General features: G+C 45.1%; 1 protein-coding gene and 1 long non-coding RNA gene across 2 annotated transcripts in view; one reads left to right on the forward strand and one right to left on the reverse strand.

The window, feature by feature from the left end:
- Nucleotides 1–1,741: 1,741 nt before the first annotated feature.
- Nucleotides 1,742–4,911, reverse strand: CCN2 (cellular communication network factor 2). The gene is made up of 5 exons (XM_084775142.1): nucleotides 4,613–4,911; nucleotides 4,301–4,523; nucleotides 3,828–4,079; nucleotides 3,496–3,707; nucleotides 1,742–3,118 (listed from the first exon to the last, which is right to left on the reverse strand). Exons 1-5 carry the CDS (start codon nucleotides 4,673–4,675, stop codon nucleotides 2,822–2,824), a joined length of 1,047 nt encoding a protein of 348 aa, XP_084631268.1. The 5' UTR covers nucleotides 4,676–4,911; the 3' UTR covers nucleotides 1,742–2,821.
- LOC311593698 overlaps nucleotides 3,978–16,934 on the forward strand; it is a 35,217-nt gene continuing 22,260 nt past the window's right edge. The window contains exon 1 of the long non-coding RNA XR_014777803.1: nucleotides 3,978–4,103. This is a non-coding gene — a long non-coding RNA (uncharacterized lncRNA). The remainder of the gene's footprint in view (nucleotides 4,104–16,934) is intronic.

Genomic DNA, 16,934 nt, shown 5'->3' on the forward strand with positions numbered 1-16,934 from the left:
TGTCCATCACTGTGAGCACAAATAGCCCTTCCTTCCTAAGCAAGACAAGCACCTGTGACCCTCAGTCTCCCAAGTAGCTGGGATCACCAGGCCCAGCTCCAAAAAAAAAAAAAAAATAGGTAAAAATAACCTCAGTCTCTTTTCTCAATGTCTGTTGCCCTGACCAGCTCCATTTTGAATCTATTTTTTTTTTAAGTGTGGGTATCTCGTCTTGGAAAGCTGCCCTGAAGGTAAGTCTTATCTGAGTGGCCTAAAGCCCTATCCATGTCAGCAACTGTCCTCAAAATGGCTGTATTTCTAGCCAGCACTTGCTGGTTCTGCGGCTGCTCTCTTGTTCTCAAAACATCACATGTTCTTTTTCTTTTTTTCTTTTTTCTTTTTTTCCCACGCCTGCTGACACAACTCAGGCCTTGGGGTGGTTGGCAGTTTGTCTTCATTACTATCTTGGGGTCAAGGGTGTCTTGTCTCCTAATTTTGTTACATACTGCTCATGGGAGTTTGGTTATGCAATTTACTTAGTGTTTCTGTGTGCAGATTTGGGGGGTGGGGCGGGGGAAAACCTCAAATCCTTTCATCTGCTACGGCTTCTCTCTTCCCCAGAATTCTGTGATTCCTTTTACCATGGTGGTTGGTTTATCTTTGCGGCTGGGCATGAGTGAGTTGATGGAGAAGAAACGGGAGCCGGCAGTGGACTGTTTGGGTACACTCAGGTGTGTTTATCTGGGGTGGTGGCTGCGCAGCCAGCATTTGCCTTTACACCTATGAGGCTGCACCCTAAGAGCCCAGAGTTGTGACCAGAAATAACTCCTCTCATGGGAAGTTTTTCATTTGGTTTGTGGTGTGGGCACTGTTTGTAGAATGTCTTTACTTTACGGTGTATTTTTGTCTCTCTGAGTGACTACAAGGTTGCTAATTACCCCAGGACAGGCTCGCCTGTCTGCATACAGTCTGTTTTCCTCCCCAGAATCCACAGCTGTTCTCATCTATGAAAAGAAAAAGACTTTAGAGTGATTGTGATCCACTTTCTCTGGTCCATAGAGGCCAAATATGCCCTGTATAATTTCTATATTAGGGTTCTTGATGAATTTAATGTTGTCACCAATAAACTACTTTTGTAATGTGCGACAATAGTGTGAAATAGCTTTCAAATGAAGACCATTTTCTATTCATGTTAATGGATGGAAAATTGACTTATCCTATCTTTCAGAGTTTCCATGAGTTGTCAAAGCAACAGGAAAATGAATTTATGTGCAATAGAACTTATCATTGGATTTTATTGTAATGTGTATGTTATTCTATACTTTCCACTTAACAGTGAGGTCTTCAAGTTCAGAAAACAGAGCTGTAGTTGAACACACAAGCTATTATTTAAGCATTTTCACCATGCAAGGCATGGACTAAACTGTGATGTGAAAGGTTATAAATTAACTTCAACATCCAGAGGTACCAATGTGAAGGGGATTGGGTGGAAGATCACAGGGGTTGATGGAGGCTGGAGCCATCTACAGAGAACTGCATTTAAAGTACTGCTTAAATCCATGTAGGCAACTGCAAGTGCCCATGCTTGCAACACGATGTGCATGTCTGTAATTCTATGACACTTTGTTAGTGTAAAGGATGCTTATGCAAAATTCCATTGATCCTTATGATTCATATATATCAAAGGTACTTGTACACTTCTTAGTGAATTACCTTAAGAAAACCGAGGAAAGGTTTACAAGAACGAGCAGCCAAGCCTTTCATATAAAAAATATATATACTTTATTTTCAACCAGAAAGGTGCAAACATGTAACTTTTGGTCACACTCTCAACAAATAAACTGCCCAAAAAACAGTCATAGTCAAAGAAGAAGCAAATACTTCCACATGGAAATCTGACCAGCTACCCTGAGCCAGCCACCTCTTAATAAAGGTCATTTGTTCACTGACCACATTTCCTACTAGAAATCTGACTTCTAAGGCATTGCTTCTCCATCAGCATACCGTCTGCTCCGATAGACAGTCACTCAGGTTACAATTTTTTTTTTCCTCTTCAGTATCTCTTTTGTTTTGGAGCCACAGACAAGCTTTATGTCCTATCTATGGTGTTCGGAATTTGAGGCTATCGGTTTAAAATACCAAAAAGCATTTAAAACAAAAAAACAATAGGCACAAACAACTTTAAATTAACTTAGTTAACTGTACAAATATATATATATATATCCACAATATTTACAATATCAATAAAGATCTGGCTTGTTACAGGCAAGCTCACTTGCCACAAGCTGTCCAGTCTAACAGACAAGATTCTGACTCCTGACCACTGTCACTGGAGTCAGAGTGTCAGAGCTGAGCCTGCTGTTCTCAGTAAAAGAACAGCTGGACTCAGCCTTGTCTAGCGGAAGACACACACCCAGCTGTTGCTAGAGCAGGTCCGTCTGCAAGCATGCTATAATTCTCTTTCCCAGTTACACTCCAAAGGGCAGGCACGCTGCTGCTGCTTTTCAAATGACCTCAGGTAGCACCTGCCTTTCTCCTGATGTCCCCAACTGCTCCTGGAGACACACCGCAGTGTACATTCTGGTGCTGTGCACTAAAGATCAAAGGTCAAGTCTAAATTGTCTTCAAACCAGTGTCTGAGATTGACAGACTATTTGTATGACAATGGCATAACGTTCTCACTTTGGTGGGGCTGGTTTTTTTTCCCTCCCCCAGCAGTTAGAAAACACAGATTTAAATTAATGTGCTGCTACTGTAATCATTTTTTTTACAGAAAAAAAAAATGAGATGTAACTCAGTTCAAGTTATAGTCTAATGAGTCCGTGTCCCTTACTCCCGGCCTTTATGCCATGTCTCCATACATCTTCCGGTAGTACAGGGACTCAAAGATGTCATTGTCCCCAGGACAGTTGTAATGACAGGCACAGGTTTTGATGAACATCATGTTCTTTTTCATGATCTCGCCATCGGGGCATTTGAACTCCACTGGCAGGGTGGTGGTTCTGTGGGGCGTGCAGCATCGGCCATCTGTGCACACCCCACAGAACTTAGCCCGGTAGGTCTTCACACTGGTGCAGCCAGACAGCTCAAACTTGACAGGCTTGCCGATTTTAGGGGTCCGGATACACTTTTTGCCCTTCTAAGGAAGACAAGAAGAGGAACAGCAATTACTACAAGGGGGAGTGGCCTCCCTCAACCCTCTGTAGTCTAGCCCTTAAGTCATCTGATTTGTGTTTATAGTCTGAGGGGACAGACTGGGCGTTTCATTTGCCAGTTTTCCAAAAATAGCCATGGCCTCTTTTGGAGTGTCTTGAATTAACTAACACCATGGAGAAGTTTGTAGTGGAAACCTGGCGGCGGCCTGCTACACAGTCTGTCATTCAAGCCAGGGAGCGCCGTGGGTTAGGTATTTTTGGGAGATAGCAGGCCTTTAATAACAAGGCAGCTTGGACAGCTAATTGTGGCCCTCTTCGCTATCAGTCTGTGAAAATGAGTGACTAGTGGCAGAATGTGTACCTTAATGTTTTCTTCTAGGTCAGCTTCACAAGGCCTGACCATGCAGAGGCGACTCTGCTTCTCCAGTCTGCAGAACGTGTTGTCATTGGTAACCCGGGTGGAGATGCCCATCCCACAGGTCTTCGAGCAGGCGCTCCACTCTGTGGTCTGGACCAGGCAGTTGGCTCGCATCATAGTTGGATCTGGGCCAAATGTGTCTTCCAGTCGGTAGGCTGTGAGAGCAGAGCACAGACACACAAGGTGAAACCCCCGGTTAGAAACATTTCTCCCTTTGCTTGGCCCTGAGGTGGAGGAGAATGAAAAAAACAGTAACTTAGATGAAGACAACTCACCGGCTAGAGCAGGGCCAACAGCGGTGCGGTCCTTAGGCTCATCACACACCCACTCCTCACAGCATTTCCCGGGTAGCTTGACCCTTCTCGGGAAGGGGCAGTCAGGGCTGGGCAGGCGGACGTCCATGCTGCACAGGGGCACACAACCCACGGCCCCGTCCAGGCAAGTGCATTGGTATTTGCAGCTGCTTTGGAAGGACTCGCCGCTGCGGTACACCGACCCACCGAAGACGCAGGGTGCACCATCTTTGGCTGCAGGAAAGGAAGAAAGTAGAGGTCAGTCAGAGGGTCCCAGAGACCAGAACAGCTAGTTGTATCACTGTGCGTGTCAATTTGGTGAGCTAGGGTCAGGACTGCAGGAGGCTGGCTAGAAGCAACAGACACAAGGACTTTTCTTTTTCTAGAGGGCGTCCATGCTGGACATGAGAGAGGTGGTCTGGCCAGGGGGTCAGAATAGGGGCTGCGGGTCTTACCGGTGCACACTCCGATCTTGCGGTTGGCGGGGGAGCCGAAGTCACAGAAGAGGCCCTTGTGTGGGTCGCAAGGGTCACGTTCGGTGCACAGTTCTCCTAGCTGCTTGGCGCAGACGCGGCAGCAGCCGCAGCCGTCCAGCACTAAGCTCACGCCGGCGGGGCAGCGCGGCGCCGATTCAGCCGCACACTGACACTGCGCGCTGCAGTCCTGGCTGGTGGCGAGCTGCAGAGAGGAAGGGGAGCGCGGGTCAGTCTTGAGATCACAGCTCGCTCTGCCCTCCCTCCATCCCTTTGGTTGGAACAGGAGCTTACCCGGGTACAGAGGACAAGGAGCAGCAAGGCGAGGCTGACCGGACCCGGCATGGAGGCGATCATGGTGAGGCGCGGCGGGAGGACTCGCGGCGGGGCGTAGAGGCGACGAGGGGCGCGGCCGGAGCCTGGACTCGGACTCTGGGCGGAGGTTGGTGTCTGGACGCTCCAGGCGGTAGTGTCTGGGGTTGTCGGCTGGGCTGCAGCAGCTGCCGTCTGGAGGAGGTCGGTCTCCTGGGGTCGGAGCTGGAGTTGCTCTGGTTGCCTCTTCTAGCAGGGAAGAGTTGTGTGAGGCTGGGCGGGCGGCGCTAGCTTTTATACGCTCCCGGCGGCCGGCTCGCCAAAGAACTGAATGGAGTCCCACACAAACAGGGACATTCCTTGCATTCCTCCCCACCTTCCTGCCTCATCAACTCACACCGGATTGATCCTGACCCCTTGACACTCCACATTCCTCCGTCTGAAAAAGCTGGCACACTTCAGCTCACCAGAAGGGGGGGAAAAAAAGGACGCTGTGTGTTTCCAGCACACTACCAAGAAGTAATTTTTCCCCGTGTAATTTTTCCCCGTCCGTATCCTCCCAGCACCCTTCCTGACAAAATATAACTTCGAAATACATGGATAATGATTATTTCTTTTCTCTTTTCTTTTTAAAAATTACTTAGCCAGTTCTAGTCACTGCAGGACTTGTCAGAACTGAGGTGGCTGAAGAGGCAAACATTATGGGTCCCTAAAGAAATCCAAAAGAGGTTCTTTTGCGTTGTTTTAGATTTTTTTTTCCTTTAAGAGGCTGTAGTTTCTTAGAGTTCTATTTCTATTGAGAGTGGCAGGGTACTTACAGCCATTTGAAAGCCCCCCATCCGTGCCCAGGATCCCAAGATGCTTATGTGCAAGACTCTAAATTCTGTATCTGAAACAAAGGCATTTGATCTGATCTTTGGTCACTGGAGATAACGGTTTTGGTGGCTGACAGCCAGCCGCCCCCTCACCCCCCAAAAAGAGAGAGAACAAAGGCAGGGCTCTGGGCAAGGATGCAGGTTCCTGGAAGGGATCTTTCAGCCCTCTTTGTGTAGGGACTTGTTTTTGGAGGTCCAGAGAGGAAAGAGGAATGACTGGGCATAGAGTTTCTAGAAAAATAGGTCTATGACTTCAGATCAAGGGGCTATGTGTTGGGTAGGTAGGTATCAGTGTGGCCTAAGGAAGGAGGCCATGGGGGTGGGGAGTTGTGACACTTTAAATATGCCTGTATTGGGGTCCAGACTCGGATGTTACTTATCCTAAAACCCATAATCTAATGGTGGGGCTTGGCTTGTGTTGAAGTAAAACATTTGTTTCCATAGCCACAAAACTATTATGGGTTGTATCTATTTATAACCCAGCTATAAGCTAAGTGTCAGAGCATAATACATACTTAATGACTTCCCCCAGATTCTACAAACAGCGATGGAGCCCCTTGTTACTACCCATGTAGCTTGCAGCCTAGTGGAAGGAGGTCAAGGCAAGGAAATAAACGGTTTATTCCCTGCTTGTGTGTTTATGCTGAATTTAAACAATGTGCTTAAGCTTGCCTCTGTTTCTTAACCCTGCAGCTTAGCTTCAGTAAGGACCCATTTTATACACCGTGCATTCATTTGTGACCTGTTAGTTATTTATTAGAGAGAGAGAGAGAGAGAGAGAGAGAGAAGGAGAGAGAGAGAGAGAGGAGAGAGACTAATTCCTTTTGTATGTAGAGAGGTTCTGGGACCACCCCGTGTTTCCGTAAGTCTAAGTCATTTGCCACTGACGATACCCAAGAATGGGTTCATTTCCTTGTTGGTGCTTAAGGTAAGAATACCTGCAAGGATTCATTTGGGGAACATACTATAGATTTATAATATGAAAGCAGCCCATTTAAATTGGCCAGTTTAAAAAAAAAAATGCAATTCATCTATGGACAAAAAGCAGGGGTGGGGTGTGGGGTGGGGGTGGGGTGGGGTGTGGAGTGGGGTGGGGGTGGGGTAGGATGGGGGTGGGGGGTGGGGTGGGGGCGGGGGTGGGGTGGGGTGTGGAGTGGGGTGGGGGTGGGGTGGGGGTGGGGTAGGATGGGGGTGGGGGTGGGGTGGGGTGGGGGTGGGGTGAGGTGGGGCTAACCTCTTCGACTTAGGCAGCCGACCACATCATCTGCACACAATTACTTCATTAAGCCAGCCACATACTGTACAGTGCAGCTGCCTGTCAACAGTGAACAATGCGAGTGGCTGGACATGTGAGCAGCCTGCCCCTGAGTGCTGGAAGGAGTTCCATCATTGTTATTTAGCCTTCTTTCCAAACATTCCCCAAAGAGAAGAGGCCTGGGAGTTCCTATTTAAAGAAAGAACATTCCAAGTTATGTGAATAGCCGCATGCGTGTTAAAGGCAACTTGGCCCCAAACCTTTGTTTCCCTCATTGATGACTTTTTTTTTTTAAGTCCAAAATATGTGGGAAGCCACAGTGAAACCTTTCAAGTCCTAAACTGTCAATTATGTCTACCACCAATGGTCAGAAAGGTGGGATGGGCGAGGAAGGGGACGGATGCAAAGGGTAAGCCTCATCTGAGGTGGGGTGTGCATCTGGGGTGAGCTCTCTCGCTTGCAATGCAATGAGGGGAGACAGGAGGGAAGAAGTTGGAGCAATCTTTTAAGCCACAAGACCACCTGAGAGCCACCAACCAACTGCTCTCTGAATACAGGGAGCAGGCCCAGTCACAGTGGTGGGTGGCTGTGTTCTAAGAACACAGCCTCAGGAGAACAGCAAGGAGAAGCCATACCTGCTGCAAGCGCTCATTTATAAAGACAAGAAGTTTCAGCCTCATGCTCGCAGTGAGGATTAGGCACATTAAAGCTCTCATGAAACAGATGCTTTTTGCTTTAATCTTAATTTTCACCCCTCTTTTTCCTTCCTTCACCTCTCCCTTTCTCTCTTTGTCTCCTTTCCTCCCTCCCAACCCCCTCCCTCCCTCTCTCCCTCCCTCTTTTTGTCCTTCTTTCCTTCCATTTAGAGTGTGTTATCACCCTCTACTTAACTGCTGTTAAGAATGTCAGTATTATAAAACTTAGTTTTACTACAAAATTCACACTTCAGATTCTCTGTAAATGCAGTTAGTTCCAAATGGATGGTTTCAATATCAGCTAAGAGGAAGGAGCACACTGAAATATACAACCCATATTTTAAAAAAATCTCAGAGTATACTGTGCATTTGAAACGCAGTTCAAAGCTTTATGATCAAGACACTCGAAAGGGTAGAGGGGAAAAAAAAGACTATATCTAACACAAATCACACAGAAAAGAGGGGATGGGGTGGTGGAGGAGCAGTGGGGGGTGGTGGTGGTGGCAGAGGACATCCGAGACAGTCACAGACTGGAAAATATGTTTTATTATGACACAGACCATTAAGTGCCAGGAAATCCAGAGGGAAAGGACTGACACTCCCCGCTTGGTTCACGCCATGGCACCTGAATTCTTACACTATTACAAATGACTCAGCAAATGTTTGTGTGCATCTGGGCGGCAGTGTGAAAATAGTACCTTCTTACAGCTTCGTCCAACTCTGCCCTGTCCCAACCTTTTTGATTGACAGCAGGATCAGAAATGGGAGAGGTAAAAAAATCCTTGAAATTGTATGTGGAATAAAGATGCTTTATTGTGCTTTGTAAGAAGCTTTTAGTTAGTGACTTTAAGAGAGCATTTCTACCCCCCCCCTCCCCTCGCCCAGTAGATGAGGAACTCACCCAGGTGGCCACATAAGGTATGTGTGGGTGAAGTGGAGCATCCTGTACGCGGGTCTTTTATTTGAGTCTTGTACAATGTTTTCTGGGTTTTTTTGTTGTTGTTGTTGTTGTTTGCTGTTTTATTTTGTTTTTTGTTTTTTTGCCTCCTATGAAAAGATTACTTGACCAAGTATCAGACAGGGAGAGAACCTGGCATGGCCACAGCCAAGTGGCCAGACTTAGAGCGTTTGTGTACTTAAAGAAGGAATCTTGCACATTTTCAATTTTCAGTTGTAGACATTTTCTTATAAGAGCAAGCAAAGAAGCCAGTGCCAGCCCTCAAGGAGGAAATCAAAAGTCCCAGGGAAACATACTGGAGGAATGTGACTCCAAGCCAAAGTCCATACGCAGTGGCAGTGCATACGCTGAGCTGCCAGGCTTATAGGAGGTCTGTCCCTAACCTTACATGGGCATCTGGCTGATTTGTGCTCCGAGGGGGTGGGAAATGGGCTTCTTGGTGTCTCTGGCATGACCTAGGTTCAGTCATGTAAATGAATTCCACAGAAAGTGTGTGTTGGGGGAAGCAGAGGGAGTAGGCCAGTCTTTTTGAAAAATAGTAATAAATATTATTTAAAACCCTCAAGGACCCTGGCTTGGTTTCCATGAAGTTTAAACTTCAGACGAAGTTTAAACAGTGCCCTTTCCCCCAGGAGGTAGAAGTAGGAAGGAAGCATGGATGTTTGCTATGGAAATTATGTTCATTGCTTTCCTGCTTTTTCCTCTTTTATTATGAATTCCCTAGCTTTCTTAGGCTATTTTGAGATGCAAACGTATTGGTCAGAAGGCAATTGCTCGATGTGATCTGTTTTATGTTTGCCTGCTCTCTCGTTTCCTTGCTTGAACTTGGAGTCTCCCTTAGAAGAGTCGGGAGGTGGGGAAGGGAGGATACTTTATGTCTTAACCGGGTACTTCCCACAATTAGCATTTGTCTTTCGGTTTGTTTAACCAGACTTGTTCTCCTAGCTGACTCAGGAGCCTCTCCTGATTCTAGGCCTTTGTTAACAGGAGGTGGCGCCAGAGAGCACACGAGTTGCTAAGACTCAGCTTTCTCTGAAACGTGGTGAAGTCTCATGAGCTTATACCGAGAATTTGAGAATGTGGGAGTATTTGACACCCCTTTTCCAGTCGCACCGACTGCAGTGTGAACGCGATATGCGATGTAAACCTTAACAGGGAGATTCTCACCTATTAAAATGTGTAGTTTGGAGAGACTAATACATGGATTTAGGAGGAGAGAATTAAGGTAGAGTATGTATTCCAAGGAATGGGAGTCAACGAAGAGGCAGTGAAAAGACGGCTGTGGACTAGACTCTAACAAGCCCCAGGATTTTGGTGGGGAGTGGGATAAATTTAGACAGAACCCCACCGGTTGGAAATGTGTTCCCATCTCAGAATGCGGCCTGAGCCCCAGTGTTACAGTACCAGGGGTCCCCGGACTTTCAGAGAGAAACTGGAGGAAAAGTGAGGAGGCTGCCGTAAGGAGGTTCATGCATTTGGGTGAACGCCTGTGGGGAGTTGGATGTCAAAAGCTGATCACACTAAATAAGGCTTTTAGAGAGGTATCTGATCTCCTAAATCAAAGCTATGAGCCCATGTAAAGAAGAAAACAGCACTCTGCTTAAACACTTGGCGTATCAGATTCTAAGTAGGTGAAGTGATGCCTTATTCTTTGTTTCATTTGATATTCTAACACTTGTGTCAGATTCTATTTGATCAGTTTAACTAGGATACTCCTTAAAGCTCAGGGTGCGTGGACTAGATACCTCACAGTTACAAAGCCCTTTACGTATCCTGGTAGTTTAGTTTGGTTTTGTGACAGAGTCTGGCTACATAGGGCCAGGCTGGCCTTGAACTGGCTACAGCCTCCAGAAGTGCTGGGATTAGAAGCACGCCCAACACCTGGCTCTCGACACAGAGCACCTTACTTCCAGCTTCATTATAAACCCATGAGGTATCATTCTTTCCAATTTACAGGGATGGGAATTAAGGCGCAAGGACGTTCACATAACATAGCTGTAGCTAGAGGTGGTACAGCAATGTGTGAAGTTGAATTTGGCTCTTCTAAAAACAGTCCCCTTGTCTTTGTTTCCAAACTTGATTTTCATCTCATTCTATATTCAGTGTCTGTCCTTTAGATAGTTATCTGAGATCCTCTTAAACTCTTGAAACACACATCCTGAGAGGCACGCAAAACACCTTAGGCTAGTTGGCATGGGGTAGTCTGTTACTTTGGCGTGTCTGATAAACGCGGAGTTGAAAGGTAATGGTTACTGGCCTCTATTAGAAGAGAAATTTGGGCTGAAAGATGTACTTTTCTTTATTCATTTTCACTGTTACCAATTAAGGCTTTGTGATTTTGCTGTGTAGACAGATGCATTGCTCCCTGCCCACAAATGAACTGTGGCAGCTCAACCAGGAAAAATGAATCAAGATCATGGCTGGGATCCCAGAGGCTCATGTCAGGGTGTGCCCTGCTGTGACATCAGCTTTATCCCACGCTGACAAGGTCGGTGTCCAACACTGTGCTGTCTTGTTTAGGCTGAGAATGGGACCAACCACAGACATCGTAAAAAGCTTCCTGAATAACTGCACCATTCACTGATAAGCTGCCTTTTAAAAAATAAGTATGAAAGCGGCGGGCTACCCACTCCAAAGTGATACCCATGGTACACATGGGTTTTCTGCGAGTGGCCCTCAATTGACATATCCCTGTATGTTGTGGATACCAAATGTATTTTATGAACTTGCCTTCATTGAAAATGCACTCTCTTTAACTAGGTACCTTGAATACATAGTTGGCTGGTAGCTCCTGCCCTCTCCCCTTCGGGCGTGGAGTGACTGGCTTTGAACCACATCTCGGTTCCTATTGTTAATGGAATGTGATCCCTGTGTAACTGTGTGTGGTAAAGTTTGAGAGTGTTGTCTAGGAATGGCAGGCTCATAACAAGGGAATTTTCTCATTGACTCATGCATGTGTGAAGAAGTTAACAACCAGACCATAAAGTTTCATCTAATCATGGCCTTACTAATGTCTGGAAATATTTTACCATAAAGGTATTTCTTCCATGTATCCAATAAATGCTAATCCTGTCCAAATGGCTCTTTCGCAGCATTTTCATCATTTTTAACATTTCTATGCTGGTTTTTCTTGATTCTATTTAGCCTTGTTGTTTCCATGTGTAGCTGATCTCTGAGGCTCCATCACTTTGTTTTCAACCCAGTAGGTAAGCAAGCAAGCTTCCTGTCCAGTACACATAGTCTTTGAACCAGTCTTACTTTGCAGTAGGGCAGGGCACTGCCATGGCCAAATTATCCCATTCTGGCTTTGACTGCTTTCCAAGCATGCCCCTCCAATACCAGTCAAGTAGATTTTTCCTGGCCAGCGTCTGAAGCAGCTGTCAGAAGGGGACCACAGTATGGTGGCACAATGTCTGCCTCTCATATGTTCTCATTTTACTCCCAGAAACCTGGTCTCAATCTCAAGTGGACTCCAGAGCTCCAAACTCTTATTTTTCTCATGCATTACAGCCAACTTTCCAAGAAAGAAAAACGGTCTTATATTAAGCAGAAATGGCATCTGGAAGCCATTTTTTAAAAAATTACCAAAAAAAAAAAAAAATGCCCACAGTAAGTGGTAAGGGTGAGGGGAAATCTTAGGTGTTCTCTCTCACTTTCTTCCTCTCTCTCTCCCTCACCCCTTCTCTCTCTCTCTCTCTCTCTCTCTCTCTCTCTCTCTCTCTCTGTGTGTGTGTGTGTGTGTGTGTGTGTGTGTGTGTGTGAGAGAGAGAGAGAGAGAGAGAGAGAGAGAGAGAGAGAGAGAGAGAGAGAGAGAGAGCGCGAGAGAGAGAGAGAGCGCACGTGGGAGACAGCAAGGTAGCTGCAAGGAACGCAGTGCACGAACTGGCATATCCTTTAGCAGCCTCTGAGGACAGGTGCTGCGGGCCGTTCTCCTTGGCTTTCCTGGTTGTTGCTGGGAGTGATGGTCCAGGAAGTAAGATGGTTTTACTCTTGGCTCTTTCAGGCTGCTCTTATTCAACCATAGTTGACCTAGAGAAAATAAAGGAGGTTATTAAGAGAAATAAGCTTTTGTGTTTACCTCTTGTTTTAAAGATTTTTTTAAAAAAAAAAGAATAAAGCTAGACAAAATAAAGTTGACTTATATTTAATTAAGCAAAAGTTTTAAAACAATTCTAGTTTCAAATTCTAGTATGGAATTTTGTAACTAAAAAAATTCTGTAGTTTAAATTACTTCATAAAGTTAGATGTACATATAAACTAGCCAGACCAAGTTCTGCTATTACTTCAAAGATTCTGTCTGGTGAGACAATAAGAGAATTGAGCTAAAAGTAGAACCTGTTTTGGATTATTTAGGAGAAATTGACTTTGTGTGTATATGCATATGGCTCACAATTTATTAAGTATGCAATATCAAGCAATCTTCTGAGTCTCCTGAGGTCCTCTTAGCTTAACCTAACTTGGAGGTAATAGAAACACCCACTTCATAACATTTCATAAAATTGTTTTGACAACTTGCAAGGATTAAAAACTCCCCAAATCGTGTAAAGCATAGAGTTTACTGTTTGTCATGAAGTAACTCAACAAAAGTTTGTTAAATCAAACGGATATTTTCTTTTAGCATATGTCTAAATATTTTCAGATATTCAATTTTTTCGTTAGCACATTTGCCAAATACCAACCTTCAACCTAGTAGCTTTCAGGGTCAAGTCTTATACAGACTCTGCTGTGAGATAATAATGCTGTGTCAGTTGTGTTGACAGGTTTTTTTTCCAGGAAGACACATGTATTGTTGTATAACTTGTGAATATTGTATGTGTGTGGTGTGATGTATGCGTGCATACATGTGCATAGGTGTATAGTGTTAGCACTGAAGGAGAAAATATACATTCCTAAGTTTTGCACTAAAATCATGAATTGAAAAATAGAGAAAGTGCTCATATATATATATACATGTATATACATGTATGTACGTATATATCATGAGGATGAGCACAGTTGGAATGCAGTGGTGACATAATCACACCTTTGCAGTAGAGGACAGCCTGTACATATAGATTCATTTAACCTGATGAAATCCAGAAGGTGTGCAGAGCAGTTCCAACACTGAGAGGGCGATGCATATCGATCTGGGAACAGCCTTTGCATATCACAGTTGCCTTTGCTAGTTTTCAAAAGCCATGGCCTCATTTTATGTTAATGGTTGCAAAAAAAAAAAACATGGTCCCTCCCTTTGTCTTTTTGAAGCAATAAAACATGAACCTTGTAGGAACAGAAGATCTTAAAGGGGGCCAGTTTGATTACAGCACCCGGCGTCCCTCCCTGATGAGACGAGATTATCGCTCAGCCTTCTTCCATGCTCTCTGCTTCCCTCCGAAGACCTCCAGGAGCTTAGCACAGCCTCATAGACACCGCCATTCTTGTCTCTTTCCTCTGTTCGCACTGCCCGGTTCTGTGGCTTCCGAGGAAGCCCTGTTTTGGAGGCTCTTTTCCTCACGGGATTTCCCCACTAGTGTCTTTGCTGTTTGCAGTGCACTGCGATTATCGCTTTCCTGACTTGTTGAAGGGTCCATACCTGGTTCATCCCCCATAGCACCTGCCATGGAATGCCCAACTACCTGATTCCAGATTATTTCTGGGTGGGCGTGTCTGTGAGAGGGTTTCCATAAAAGATTAGCGTGTGAGCTACAGGATTGAGTAAAGCAGTAAGGTCAATGTGGTTGGGAACCCTGTAACCCACTGAGGATCTGAAGGCAGGGACGCTGGGCCCAGCCTTCCTCTGCCCAATGCTGCAGTTACAGTGTGGCACTCTTTTGCCCTGGACTCCTTACTGCTATGCCTTCAGAACCAATCCCAGAGCTATATCATGGCTCTCTGGCTTTCAGGCCTTTGAGCTCTGTCACCATATCTCCAGCGAGAAGCTTGTGGGCTGGGAGATGTCCCAGCATCAGTAACCACCGCAGTCAAACCTTAGGGTGTCACTGTCTCCTGCTGGTTCTGTTTCTCATGAGCTGCCACCTCCCCTTCCCAGTAACCACAAGAACAGCTGGCTACTCACACTCACTTCTAGGTTCCTGTTGCCGGCTCCCACTAATGCAATCAGAACCTCTCTATCTTCCTAGTCTAAGTTATCCACACATACCCCTCCCCCAGCCTTGCTCGCTTACTTTTTCCATCAGTTCTCGGACTAAACTGAGCCTTTGATTTCTTGCTTCTTTCTTTTCTCTTGAGTACGTGGTTTTAGCTCTTTCTCTATGGCTCAATATTTTCTTTTTTGTCCCCAGTCTCTTATTAGCCACGTTGGCATTTGGCCTCCCAACATTTTTTTTTCTCAAGCCATCCTCCTTTTTTAGTGTTCTCTGCTGCATGAGACCAGGAGATGGGAACAGTTTCAGCTTTGATGCTGGGATGGATAGTGGGATCTTCAGCTTCGGCTCACTCCTTCCTACACTTTGCAGCTGTATGTTTTAGTTCTTTTATGGTTTCCATGTGCCAATATTAACTGTGTACAGCATTCTGATGGCCATGGTGGTATGCCTGTTTAATCTTAGCACTGTAGGGGCAGAGGCAGGGGCAGGGGCAGGGGCAGTGCAGAAACAGACAGATCTTGTTGACTTTGAGGCCATCCTGTTTTACATACGAGCCTCATAGTGAAACCCTCTCTTGACAAGTAAATAAATATTTATCTAAGCAATGAAAATAAAAAGTTCATTCCTAGCCAGGAATGGTGGCAAATTCTTTTAATCCAAGTACTGGGGAGGCAGAGGCAAGTGAATTTCTGTGAGTTTGAGGCCAGCCTGGTCTACAAAGTCTAGGACAGCCATGGCCACACAGAGAAGCCTTGTCTCTAAAAACAAACAAACAAATAAAAAAATTCCTTTCCTCAGTTACCATGTAAATGCCCAGTGGCCACATGTATCTAATAATGACCATATTGAATCCTTTCAAGAATTTTCTGTTGATGGAGAAAATTTGCTAGACCGAATTCAAGCAGACCTCTTGAACTTTGGAATCTGATATCCTCCTGTCTCCTATAACATAACTTTTTCCATCTTTCTCTGCTAGATGCTGCCTCTTGACGCATGGACATTCTCTCACCTGTAAGAGAGCTTTCCAACAAAGCTGTCTTCTCTTTGGTTCTCATATTCCTTTAGGCCAGTGCTTCTCAACCTTCCTGATGCTTCGAATCTTTAATACAGTTCCTCACGTTGTGGTGACCCCCAACCATAGAATTATCTTCTTTGCTACTTCATAACTGTAATTTTGGTATGCTTATCAATAGTAATGTAAGTATCTGATATGCAGAATATCTGATATGGGACACCCCACCCTCAATCGAGACCCACAGATTGAGAACCACTGCTTTGGGTCCTGTTAAGATCCATGTGCTGCGATGGCGCGTACACATAGGTACTCACAGAAGCCTTATATTTACTATCTCCAAGTAGTCGCGTTTACATTGTCAATCAACCCATCACAGTGCAACCGGTCCTGGCACTACAAATTGCCACGCCTACTACAGTGCTTTCAGAACCGTGATAACTTGATCTTACTGTGATGGGTTTGAATGCAGCTTTAACCATCTCTCTGACTGTTCTCTTTGGTCTCCTTGTGCACTCATTTCCTTCTGCCAGTCTTTGATATGGGTAACTCATCATCCTATCCTCAGTTGTATTCTTCAGTGCTGTGTTGTTGATGGCTCCCTGCTCTCTGGATTGGGAACAGAAACTCCACTCTTAGTTCATTTGTGCTCTTAGTAGGACAGAGTGTTATCTATCTATCTATCAATCTCTCTATCTATCTATCATCTATCTATTATCTATCTATCTATCTATCTATCTACACACACACACACACACACACACACACACACTTTTAGTTGTTTTTACTAATCAATGTTAATTATGCAGAATTGTGGGCTTCCTTATGATATGCTTTTCCATAGGATGGGGGGGGGGTGTAACTCAGGAGTAGGATGCTTATCCCAAGCGCTTGTTTGGATGAGAATGACTTCATAGGCTAATACACATGGATGCTTCGTGCCCACTTGGTGAAACGGTTTGGGAAGGACTGGGATGTGCGGCCTTATTGGAGGAGGTGTGTTGAAATTCTACACCATTCTCAGTCTCTTTTTCAGCTCTCTGCCTTATGACTGCTGTGTGAAGATGTAAGTTCTCAGCTGTTGCTCCAGCATCATCTCTGCTTGCCTTTTGCCATGCTCCCTGCTGCGATGGTCATGGACTCATCTTCTGAAGCTATAAGCCCTCTATAAACTCTTTCTTCTATAGGTTACCATATTCATAGTGTCTTATGACAGCAATAAAGTAAGTAAGGCATCTAGCATGCGTACTGTCCTGGGATCAAGGCCAGGCACCACAAAACTAAAAAATCTCTCCACCTCTCTGTCTTCATGCTCCCTTCCTTTCTTTACATAGTTTCCAAGCGTCTAGATTCTGTATGTGAGAGAAAAATCACAATATTTGTGTTAGTCTGGCTTATTTAGCTTAACATGATGATCCCCATC

The sequence above is a fragment of the Acomys minous genome, assembly GCF_964271855.1.
Source record: "Acomys minous genome assembly, chromosome: 3".
NCBI lineage: Eukaryota > Metazoa > Chordata > Mammalia > Rodentia > Muridae > Acomys > Acomys minous.